We start from the raw sequence: 13243 nt of genomic DNA on the forward strand, positions 1-13243 counted from the left end.
AGTGTTACATTAACATGATTGTCTCTTGTTCTTTGTAGCAAGTGTTCCATTAACACGAGTTCTCTTCTTCTTTGTAACAAGTGTTCTATTAACACGAGTGTCTCTTGTTCTGTGTAACAAGTTTTTTATTAACATGTCTCTTGTTCTTTGTAACAAATGTTTCATTAACACGAGTTCTCTTGTTCTTTGTAAAAGTGTTACATTAACATGATTGTCTCTTGTTCTTTGTAACAAGTGTTACATTAACATGAGTGTCTCTTGTTCTTTGTAACAAGTGTTACATTAACATGAGTGTCTCTTGTTCTTTGTAACAAGTGTTACATTAACATGAGTGTCTTTTGTTCTTTGTAACAAGTGTTATATTAACTCGAGTTCTCTTGTTTGTATCAAATGTTTCATTAACACGAGTTCTCTTGTTCTTTGTAAAAGTGTTACATAAACATGATTGTTTCTTGTTCTTTGAAACAAGTGTTACATTATCATGAATGTCTCTTGTTCTTTGTAACAAGTGTTACATAAACACGAGTTCTCTTCTTCTTTGTAACGTGTTATAATAACGTGTTTCTTGTTCTTTGTAAGAAGTGTTATAATAACGTGAGTGTTGTTTTTTATAACAAGTGTTACATTAACATGATTGTCTCTTGTTCTTTGTAGCAAGTGTTACATTAACACGAGTGTCATTTGTTCTTTGTAACAAGTGTTATATTAACACGAGTTTCTCTTGTTCTGTGTAACAAGTTTTTATTAACATGTCTCTTGTTCTTTGTAACAAGTGTTAGATTAACATGAGTGTCTCTTGTTCTTTGTGACAAGTGTTACATTAACACGAATGCTCTTGTTCTTTGTAACAAGTGTTACATTAACACGAATTCTCTTGTTCTTTGTAACAAGTGCATTACATTTTCATCAATGTCTCTTGTTCTTTGTAACAAGTGTTACATAAACACGAGTTCTCTTGTTTGTAACAAGTGTTATAATAACGTGTTTCTTGTTCTTTGTAGCAAGTGTTACATTAACATGAGTGTCTTTTGTTCTTTGTAACAAGTGTTATATTAACATGAGTGTCTTTTGTTCTTTGTAACAAGTGTTATATTAACACGAGTGTCTCTTGTTCTGTGTAACAAGTTTTTTATTAACATGTCTCTTGTTCTTTGTAACAAGTGTTACATAAACATGAGTTTCTCTTGTTCTTTCTTACAAGTGTTATATTAACTCGAGTTCTCTTGTTTGTAACAAATGTTTCATTAACACGATTTCTCTTGTTCTTTGTAAAAGTGTTACATTAACATGAGTGTTTATTGTTCTTTGTAACAAGTGTTATGTTAACAAGATTTCTCTTCTTTGTAAAAAGTGTTACATAAACATGATTGTTTCTTGTTCTTTTTTGAAACAAGTGTTATATTAAAACGAGTACTCTTGTTTTTTGAAACATGTGTTAGATTAACATGATTGTTTCTTGTTCTTTGTAACAAGTATTACATTATCATGAATGTCTCTTGTTCTTTGTAACAAGTGTTACATAAACACGAGTTCTCTTCTTCTTTGTAACAAGTGTTATAATAACGTGTTTCTTGTTCTTTGTAAAAGTGTTATATTAACATGATTGTCTCTTGTTCTTTGTAACAAGTGTTCTATTAACACGAGTTCTCTTCTTCTTTGTAACAAGTGTTCTATTAACACGAGTTCTCTTGTTCTTTGTAACAAGTATTACATTATCATGAATGTTTCTTGTTCTTTGTAACAAGTGTTACATAAAGACGAGTTCTCTTGTTCTTTGTAACAAGTGTTATATTAACACGAGTCTCTCTTGTTCTTTGTAACAAGTGTTATATTAACATGAGTGTCTCTTCTTCTTTGTGACAAGTGTTACATTAACAAGAATTCTCCTCTTCTTTGTAACAAGTGTTACATAAAGACGAGTTCTCTTGTTCTTTGTAACAAGTGTTACATTAACGTGAGTGTCTCTTGTTTTTTGTAACAAGTGTTACATTAACACGAGTTCTCTTGTTCTTTGTAAAAGTGTTATATTAACATGATTGTCTCTTGTTCTTTGTAGCAAGTGTTACATTAACATGAGTGTCATTTGTTCTTTGTAACAAGTGTTATATTAACACGAGTGTCTCTTGTTCTGTGTAACAAGTTTTTATTAACATGTCTCTTGTTTTTTGTAACAAGTGTTATATTAACATGAGTGTCTCTTGTTCTTTGTGACAAGTGTTACATTAACACGAATTCTCTTGTTCTTTGTAACAAGTGTTACATTAACACGAATTCTCTTGTTCTTTGTAACAAGTGTTACATTAACATGAGTGTGTCTTGCTCTTTGTAACAAGTGTTATATTAACACCTGTTGTCTTGTTCCTTGTAACAAGTGTTACATAAACATGAGTGTTTCTTGTTCTTTTTAACAAGTGTTACATTAACAAGAGTGTCTATTGTTCTTTGTAACAAGTGTTATATTAACAAGATTTCTTTTCTTTGTAAAAAGTGTTACATGAACATGATTGTTTCTTGTTCTTTGTAACAAGTATTACATTATCATGAATGTCTCTTGTTCTTTGTAACAAGTGTTACATAAACACGAGTTCTCTTCTTCTTTGTAACAAGTGTTATAATAACGTGTTTCTTGTTCTTTGTAAAAGTGTTATATTAACATGATTGTCTCTTGTTCTTTGTAGCAAGTGTTCTATTAACACGAGTTCTCTTCTTCTTTGTAACAAGTGTTCTATTAACACGAGTTCTCTTGTTCTTTGTAACAAGTGTTACATTAACATGAGTGTCTCTTGTTCTTTGTAACAAGTGTTACATTAACACGAGTGTCTCTTTTTTTTTGCTTTTTTGCTTGTGGTGTTACTAGGTTTTTCTCCGCATACAGTGTCTTCACAATTTTGGCCAGTTATTAGCTAGGCTCCCAAAGACAGGAGTCAATTTTAACTCTGAAAAAGAATGCTTTACTGCAAGTAGCACAGAAAAAAGTTTCAGTGGAGCTGTAAGTACTGAGGCTGTAAGTTTATAACAATCTAAATGTTTATGTGTTATTGACTAGTTACTGGTGTCCATCTCTAAATGTTATTGTGTTATTGACTAGTTACTGGTGTCCATCTCTAAATGTTATTGTGTTATTGACTAGTTACTGGTGTCCATCTCTAAATGTTATTGTGTTATTGACTTGTTATTGGTGTCCATCTCTAAATGTTATTGTGCTATTGACTAGTTACTGGTGTCCATCTCTAAATGTTATTGTGTTATTGACTAGTTACTGGTGTCCATCTCTTTTTCATAACTGTTTCTTTGTACACTTCTCTTTTGTTATTTTTTCTGTTTCTGTTATAAGCATTAATGATAAACCAAAAATTTGAATTTGATGCCAACTGAAGAAATGTGTAAATATTATGATAAGACAGTTAAAGAGTAAGTGAATATTTGTTTGAAACTTCCTGATGAAACCATAAACAACAGAAGAGTTTTGGAGAAACTCTTTTGGAGAAAGAAAACTAACACTGGAAGTTTTTGTCTGACTTGTATGCACCATTATTCCAAAAACTGAATTGTGAATTTTTTATTAACTTTAGAGAAGTATTGAATTAATTTCGTACTTCTGTTTTATGTCATTACACAAGAAGAAACCTTGCACTAATTACTGAATGATATATATGTATATATATAAATGTGTGTGTGTGTGTATAGTTTCTAGGCAAAGATGAGACTTGTTTAGTTTAGTGCCTGGGTTTTAACAAGCAGAATAAATTACTTTGTTTTTATTTAACCTGTTAAATTTTATTCAGGTATTTGTTGTTTTCAAGAGTATTTTTTAGTATTAATCTTTTGAATTAATTATATTTCTCAGGGAGTTGAGCAACCTGTAGGTCAAAGAAAACAGATGATGTGGAACATGGTTCATCTGTGGTTGAAGGTAGGAATGTTGTGAAAAATATATTGTCATGACTCTATAGTATTATTACAAATGTAAATATATGTTAACTGTCTTATGTTGTATAAAGCATATCAGTTTATGATGTATATTTATTTTTTATATATTTTTTGTTCTTGTTTGCAAATTCTACTTGACTAATATTTTAATGTTAGTGAATTTTCCTTTAGTATACAAATTTTTTAAATAATGAAACATATCAGTAATATATTTTTTTGATTCATATGTTTAATATTTCACTGATATGGGTATGTGGATCTAGGCTGATGTGAATGATTTGGAATCTAAAGTGAAAGGAGGAGGATTTCCCCAACTTTCCCCTTATCTGGTTCCTGACATTAGCTCCTTCTGTCAACATTTGGCATTGTTAAAGCAGCTGAGATTATCCAAGAGATTTGTTATTGTTGTGCCATCTGTTGGTAAGTACATTCAGTAGCACAGTTTACTTCTACTATTAGTGTTTGCTTCGTAATTAATAAATAAAACTGAAGGTTATAGATACTCTTGTTGAGTCAAGTTACTCAGCACAATATGAAAGTCAAACATAGAAAATTGTGTTATTCCCTTCTTACTCAGAGAGGTTGTTCCACTATTACTTCTAGAACCTTCTAAATGTGTGTTGAAAGTTTTTAATACAAATTTGTATTTCATCTGCTATTTTCTCAATTTTTAACACTATATGGGTGCTCTCTGTTTGACTGGCCTTGTAACCAACACAACAAAACATAATATCTTAATTATCCTTTCCTTCTTTTTAGGATGACTGCAGATTTCAGCAGAAAATTACAATTATTTATCCTAAATGGCAACAAGCTTGTAACAGTGTACTTCTGTTTTTAATTTTGTTGTTTTGTTTCTCTTTTATTCATGCTTCATTTTTATCTATAGTAACAAAGTGCAGGGATTTTATTTTAAAAACAATTAGGATACGTCACCTATCATCTAACAACATATATTATTTGTGCATTCCTCAAGGCAACAAAATTCCCATTTACCTTTTTTTTTTAATCTAACCTATTAAATTTTAATTTGTACATTTTAGGACTTTTTGGTTAAAGTTTACACATCTATAAAAAAAAAACATGTTAAAGAAAAAAATTCAACACTTCATGATTGAAACCTTTTTGATCTTGGAAGCTGATCTTCATTGAACCTAAGTTGGTTGTCCCAAAAATAATTGTATAATTTTCAAATACTCATTTTGGAAATAAAGTTCAAAGAGTAAAACAGAATTACTCATACTTATCTTTCTTTCTAACCTACCTACTTATGAAAAGGTTTAAAAAATTTCATTACCTAGTGGAATACTGATATCCTTTTACTAAAATGAAACAAAGACATCACAGTCACGTAGGTCATAGAATGGCTTTTTTATTGGTTATAAATATGTAACGTTAACAAGAAAGCATGAGTAAATAAATAATTTAGAAAGAGATCAGACATTCTTATTTTAATTTCTGGCCTGTTAGTACCTGTAATCAGAGTATCTAATTATGGAATATTGTAACACTTAAAGGGAAGAAAGAAAGCTTAAAACAAATAATTCAGAGCCAAAAGGTATTGTGCGACATGTAGAAATAAAGATTAAAAATTGACATAAATATATCCTTTTTAAACTAATTGAAACTTGAATTGTAAATTATGTATTGATGCCAAGCATTTTCACGTGCATTGACAATAAAGTTGTTTTATTGCATTTTAACTGTAACTTATTAAAAGTTATGATGTGCACTGAACACCACTATATGACTTGAAACAATAATTCAGAGTTCAATATTCATTAAGTATTTTTTTTCTCCTAATTATAAGTGCTTTTTTTGTGGGTTTGGCAAATGTAAGACATGATAGTTTGAATGTGATTTTATTAAAACTCCTTCTTTGTTTCCTCACTTGTTATTAGTGACAGCTGGTCTTGATGAACGTAAGAAAGAAAGTGTGGGAGCAAGAGAAGCAATTAGGTGGCTGGAAAATGAACTGAGGCATGGAACTAGGTGAGTAACGTTTTTTAGTTTTTACTGAATAACCTACAAGTAAAAATGTTGTGTTGGAATACAAGAAAATGTCTGCAAAAGTATAATATTTATCCAACCATATATTTTTATATTCAGTTAAAAAAAATTAAAAACTAACATGTAATATACGTGTATTGTGTGGGAAAAAATACTTTGATTCTGTAACCTCCATTATTTTGGTTAAATAATTCATAGTTTATAATGTTAAAAACCATGTTTTAATACCTGTGATGAGCGCAGCACTGATTGGTAGCTCATTGTGTAATTTGATTTTAAACACTAACCCGTTACCATACTCTTTTTGGTTTGGAAGTATAATTTGTCATCGGTTATTGTTATTATTTGTTTGTTTGTTTTTTTCAATTTTTCTGTGCAAGTTTCATCTATGTTTTTATTCCCAATCTTGAAAATTGAAAATATTCTTTCCAACTTGTAAAAAAAAAATAATGCCCTACGTCACGAATTGGAAATTATCTCTATTCTTATACTTGCACTTGTTATTTCAAAATTCTAGGCATAGTTAAAAACATTCTTTATCTTTCAGAAGTCAGACTCCGTTTGTCACCTTGTAATAATTTTCATCTTTCAAAAAAAAAATTAAATTCAATAAAACTATTGCTGCTATTTCTTAATATTTTCAGCTGGAAAATGATTGTTGTGAGGCAAATATTTTTGACTTAGTTATTACTTGCCATCATATCATTTATAAACATCTAACTAGGGTTACACTACCTCTTTGTTTATTTCTGTATATAAATATATAATAATAAATAAATTGGAAACATTGTTTTGAATTGGTTTGATAGTATGAAAGGTACTAATCTTGTTGAGTTTGTTTCTATGTATAAGTGTAATGAAAATTAGGTTTAGGATATTTTCAAAACCTCATTAAAAAAGAGTAATTTCAAGTAACCAATCTTGGATTGAAGACCAGAGCTTACAAGTGTCTCATCCTGGTCCTCCAGACAGAGGTTGGTGTCAAGGCCGAGAATGTTTAAACTAAGAGCAGTGGTGAGAATTTTGAAGACAAGACCACAGTCAGTAGTGCAGTTTTATTAAATGAGATAAGTTTGGCTTAAAATAGACACTTTTGATACAATCATAACAGTCATAAATAGAAAAGTCTTAAAGAATAGGCTAAATAAGTTTTTGGTCAAAACAAAGATAAGGTTTGCGTCTTTACAGAATATACTTTGTTATAGTGGTACTCAAATGTTTTATGTTACTGCCAATAACAACAACAGATACACAAGTTTTACAAAGTGCAGTCCATCCCAGAATTTTTTGGTTGGAATTTCATCTTAACATCTGATGTATTACAAAATGGGATACTTCTCTTTGACACTGTATTGTGATTATTATTATTATTATTGCTTGCCTATTAATAATAATAGTTAGAAAAGAAGTACCATTTGATAAATATATTTTTATAAGCTATGTCACAAAAATTACCAGTTTATTACATTTTGTATAGCATTGCCAAATCAATGTGAAAACTTTTTTCTCTAACTTTATTGTTATTTTGAACTAAACCTCTGAAAATTAATGCAATTAATACCTGAGCACATCCCTGTAATATCAGGACTACAACACAGGAATCATTTTTCAGAGTTCCTTAACAACTATTGCCATCCTTTCATAGGTTTATCAGTGACTTTTGGAAATTTGTTTGGTTTTTTTTTCAAATTTAGCTGTTGGTTATTTATTGAAGCCACTTGTGTGCATTTTACATGAAGAGAGGTTAAACAAAAACATTTATTAAATCCGTTTATAATCTGTTTGGTCTCAATGATCTTTGCCTTTCATTTTTAACACATTGGATTCTGTTTTTTCAACGGAGAAATTTGAATATGCAAATTTGACAATTTTGGGCTGAATAAAAAAAAATTAAAACTGTTCCTTTAATTCTGAGAATTTTTGTGTGTGTATGTTTTACTAGGTACAGAGTATTACTAGTGACAAACAGAAGGTTAAATCTAAAATATGTGTGGTGTTTATCATACTACTCTTACTGTAGAAGTTTTACCTCAGAACTGCTTTCAGTATTGGTAAAGGTAATTCATCTTTCTTCAGAAATTTATATTGATTTTAAAATAGTGAACTTTGGTGTAGATAACAGATTTTCAGTGCAAACTGGGATGCATGAGACAGAAGAGACATATATCTTTGCTTAAGTTATAATTATTATTGCAAGTAGAAATCCTATGCTAAATGTCATTTTCATTTAAACAGTGACTCAAAATATGTATAAGGTATTTTAATTGAGTACAGGTATCATACTTTAGTAACTTGGTATTCATTGAGCTACCACAATAAACAAATTCTGTAGTAGTCTTAGTTTTGAATGGATGTCGTAAATAACTCCTGGATACTTAGGTGAGAATCTCTGGTTTGTAACAAGGCAGTTTAAGTTATTGTTATATGTTATATTAGTATTTTCAAAATACAGTAACTTTTTCACACAAATAAGCTGTGAATGAAGTGCTTTTAAGTGAAGGATATTTCTGTCTATTATTAGTAAAATGCTGTTCCTTTCAAATTGAATTTCAAAATTTGATTTTAATTTTTATTAAGATCATTGATATTTATGAATATCAAAACCAAATTATCTATATTTATTGTAATCACAGAAAAATAAAAATAAACAATAACTTATAATAATTGCCTTTGCCTTTAACATTTTTTCGTTCTTCATGTTTTGATACTGAATTTATTTACATTTATACATACACAAGGTGCCTAGTTTGGTAAAAGATAACAAAGTAACATATTTAAATGATGAATTTATTCTGTTCTGTTTTTCTGTGACATTTCAGACATTTTTCAGGAAGTAAATACCATGTGACATAGAAACTGTCTATTTTGTGGTTAATATAAGAAACCTATTTTTACTGGGTTGGATATTGCTGCAGCATATACTACACTGTTTTTATAGTACACATGAAATCTTTTTAACATTATAGTAATATGTGCACACAAAAAAATGTATTTAATTTTTAGTAAATATGAGGCCTCTACTCTAACGTTTTAGCTTTCTTATTCATTTCTACCGTAGATTTTTGTTTATTTCATTTATTTCTTACTTTATGTATTGATCAACACTTGCCACAATCAGGTCAAACTGTGAACATCATGATTTTTTTAGAGTTACATTCAAGATTTAATTAAACTATGTCGTTATTATGTATGAATAAAGTTGGCATCAAAATTTAATTAATATTTTATAAACTTTAAGTTCTTAACTTTACAAGGATTTATTTTTAAAATGCCCAGTTTCTTTTGATATGAGAATGTGATACTTGCTTTTCAGGTTTTTCTTCTTCTCTGATTTATTTATCAACTCTCTGAAAAGTACAAAATTTAACATAAATTACTCATTATGATATAGATATTACTCAGGCAAAACATAATTTTCATAACCTTCTTGTTACTTGTTTACAGAGCCATAAACCAGAAAATCAGAACCACCTTGCAACACCCATCTGTCATATCCTGTCTTTAACAAATTGCCAACAGTTCACTTGGATATTTTATACCATATTATTTATAATGAATGGAAAGCCAAAGCTGTAGTCTATAAAATGATGTATTTTTGTACATTGTCTGTTTCCATTTTTAGTTTCACATTTGTTCTCACTGGCATCACATCAACAAGCTCAGCTGGATTTTGAGGCTCTTATCACATAGTTAGAAAGCCGGAAAAATTATGATAATTATTGGAGATGTGTAATTCATCCATGTAATTTTTCTTTATTTTCTGATGTACATCATATTATAACAATTAATAAGTTAGATGAGGTAAGATAAAGAGAAACAATAATAAACATTCTTCACAAGATTTTTCTTACTGTTATATAATTTGATATGGTAATTTAAGCTTTGAGTTTCCAAGTAACTTACTACTTGTATGTGATGGGATTATTAGTTAGAGGCAGTTCAAAGGGCAATAAAATTTAAGTAAAAACTAATGTCTACTGTTTAAATGTAGTTTGTTGTTACATGTGAAGTTGCTTGAGAATGAAAAATGAAAAGATAATTTAGGTCAACCTTGTATATAGGGTACTGAAAAGTAAATTTTATAATTATTGAAAAGGTTTTTAGAGATTACATAAATTAGTAAATTGTCAAATGAATAAAAGTATTTTTAATTTTAACATGAAAGTCACTTTGCTCTTTGACTAGTTAATAAAACTACTTGATAAATTCAGAGGCAAACCTTTATTAACAAGTACTTCATTAAAAATATGTATTTTTTATATACAGAGGTCTTGTAATGTTTACTGCCAAATTGTGTGAAAATACTAAAATATTAATAGTAATAGTATGGAAATGAGAATGAGTATAAAATGGTTACAAACTTGGTTTATTTGACCAAGCTCATGTGAATAAGATTAATTAAAAGCAGCTACATACATTTTTGTTACCAATATGGTTTACACATTTCCAATTCCATCTGAAAGGTGCACAAATCCCTTTGGTAGCTGAAATCAAGTTCTTAGGACTTCTTCTTGACAGTAAGCTGACTTTTATTCCACATATTAATTAGCTTAAAGACAAATATACAACAGTACTGAATATGCTTTGCATCCTCTTTTCCACCTCTTGGGGAGCTAATAAGTGCTCTGTACTTAAGATCTATAATTTTATCTAAGAAGGACTGTCAGTCTCTAGACTGTACTTCATCCAGGGGCTTCCTGCATTTCACCAGTCCAGAGTTTGTAAACAAAATCATATGAAGATTACTTCTCATATGTTTTCAAGTATCTTTAAATTATGTTGCAAAGCTCTGACCTCTGCCACAGTATCTCATCTGCCATTGTATCTTTATGCCTTATTGGGCTGTGTATTTTGCAGATAGGTAATCTAAGATTTATACCTTTGGCCTACGTATTTAGGCAAAGTTGACTGAGATGATTCTGACATTTCATCCTGCTACAGAATCTTAAAATCAGCTCATCTCACCATGGATTTTTGCTTTCTCCACTTGTTATTCCTTGAGTCACCTAAAGAACTTGGATACTTCTGCCTGAAAACACAGTAGCATTTATTTAAGAAACACCTTTCAAGTTACTTTATATATATATATATATATATATATATATATACATACAGATAACTCAATATCAGTTGACCATGGGTTCATCTGTGGTTTGCAACAACTTTGTATTAGTTCAACAGTTTCCTTCATGCTCTGTGTTCATTATTCAGTTGTATGTAATATCACTTGCTCTGAAATGTATAGAAGTTAGCACTACTCTAATTGTATAATCTCTTCTGACTCTCTTAACACTATGAAGGCTGTGAAACCACTTAATATTAGTTCTCATTAAGTTGTCTTGAGTTTTGTAAAATGAATGTACTATTTCTCCCTATCACTTCTTTCTGTACAGTTTTTTAGCCAGCCATTTCTCACCTTTTTAACCATTCCAATCATGATCATTTGTTATGCCTGTTAGGACTCTGTAGTGTTAAGTGACTCATACTGACTCATATCGACGTGCTAAGAATCAATTGTTCATTTATTGGATCCTTTGTTTTCCTGTGACTTATCTTCCATTACCTTCGTAAGGTGGCTTTGTAAATGATTTATATAAGCCTATAATAAATTATCATTACAGAAGAGGAATCTTCTGTAGGTTGCATCTTACTAGATTCATCATATTTCTATGTCATTAACCATCCCGGTTGAATTGCCCTCTATAAAACATTGAGTGGGCTGGTATGTGGACTACTACTACTAATTTTCTATTTCAATTCTTGCATTATCTGGCAGTTTCCTTTTCTGAATGCTTTCAAATAACCAATGTACCTATTTTTACTACATCTGTTAGACTCTAACAGGTAATTTTCTCAATCATATAGTATTTCATTCCAGTATACCTTTATTTTTTGCTGGATTCCTTCTCTGTTCCACACTAACAACAATTTTAATTATAATTACTATGGGCTGCAACAGGCTGTGTTGAAATGAGGTGTTCCAAAAGACTATCTAGACACATATTGGATGGTATTACCTTATTATGGACTGCCACTCATGGATAATCACTAGTAGAGTTAAAGGAAATCCTGGTTGTCCCTGCCTATCATCAGGTTGTATAAACCGGGATCAGTTTACTTTCAGACATGTAGGAAACTTGGTTCACATATTGCACAGATTTTAGAGTACTGTTCCTCAGGTCCCTCCAATGCTTTTTATCTCCCAGACGTTACCAGTGATCCTTGGGAGTCTGTACCAACCACAGTTTCCTGTTGCTGGAGTGGCAGACAAAAGCTTTTCCTTCAGATTGTTTGAGCATGTTTCTCCACTCTAGGAGAAGAGGGCAAAGTGGGGGGCCTTCATACTTTGTTTTCTCCAAGTGTAAGTAGTAGTAGCACCAGCCTCCATGGGAACCTACTTGTAATTCCAGTTCAGATTTAACACAAAGCTATCTGGTTGGTGAGTGCATGGCCATCCTATTTTATCAATGTTGATTTCATTTATTGTTCATGGAAGGTGATCCACTATCTTCTCATAATTCTGAAAGTGAAGTGGTCCTATTCTAGGTCCTTGGTTGAGCACAGGTACCATGGAGGCATCCTGATGGATGGGTTCTATATATATATTTATAACCATTCTGTTCAAAATACAGCAATGGTGTTCTGATGGTGTAAAGAGTATACCATCCCTTAAATTGAGTGTCATCATAGAATTAAACATCTAAATGCAGTTCTCCTCTTCAATTGGATGTGCTCATCCTATCCTCATGCAGATGTTTGAATCCTGCAGGCTGGTTTTTGAATATCAAGAGAGCCAATCAACTTTAGTCCTCACACAGGTTTGGGGTTGTCCATCTGTCTCCCTTGATTCTTCCTTCTGTGAATTGGGTAATGGAAAGTAAGTAGTATATTTCTGTTTCTTTCTTGGGCACTCCCTCATTCTCTCATGAAATATGGATGTTACTGACCTTTGAATGTTTTGGCACAGTCCTACAGTGACAGGAGTTTATTGCTTGCAGTGAGCTTCCAGCAAATACAGGATGACACATTTCCAGATTTCTGGGTCAATCCTGTATCATGCCCTGAGTCTGTGTTTACCTCACATCCATGATTTTAGGGCCTGAAATGACTGTGATGATCCTTGCCTTACCTTCAAGCAAATGTCAGTACCCAGCGAGGAGGTTTTAGATGTGGTTAACATGATAAATATGAGTTGGTTACGTTTGTGTCTGACATCTTAATTAGATGAATACTATCCTCCTATGGCAGTTCCTGGAGGGGGCATATAGATACAAGCCAACTTTAGTTGAAACTGGCAAAAAGT

General features: G+C 30.9%; 1 protein-coding gene across 6 annotated transcripts; it reads left to right on the forward strand.

The window, feature by feature from the left end:
* Positions 1-2854: 2854 nt before the first annotated feature.
* On the forward strand, positions 2855-9771 carry LOC143222665 (nonsense-mediated mRNA decay factor SMG5-like). Of its 6 annotated transcripts, none has more exons than XM_076449479.1 (7): positions 2855-3004; positions 3848-3913; positions 4194-4350; positions 5832-5922; positions 6909-6980; positions 7883-7997; positions 9385-9770. In XM_076449479.1, exons 2-7 carry the CDS (start codon positions 3881-3883, stop codon positions 9514-9516), a joined length of 600 nt encoding a protein of 199 aa, XP_076305594.1. In that variant the 5' UTR covers positions 2855-3004; positions 3848-3880; the 3' UTR covers positions 9517-9770. The 6 variants fall into 6 exon arrangements, with proteins under 6 accessions (XP_076305594.1, XP_076305593.1, XP_076305596.1 ...); XM_076449478.1 differs by having other exon boundaries at positions 2855-2989; XM_076449481.1 differs by lacking the exon at positions 7883-7997 and having other exon boundaries at positions 2855-2989; positions 6873-6980; positions 9385-9771.
* Positions 9772-13243: the final 3472 nt, after the last annotated feature.

Source organism: Tachypleus tridentatus, chromosome 8, assembly GCF_004210375.1.
Source record: "Tachypleus tridentatus isolate NWPU-2018 chromosome 8, ASM421037v1, whole genome shotgun sequence".
NCBI lineage: Eukaryota > Metazoa > Arthropoda > Merostomata > Xiphosura > Limulidae > Tachypleus > Tachypleus tridentatus.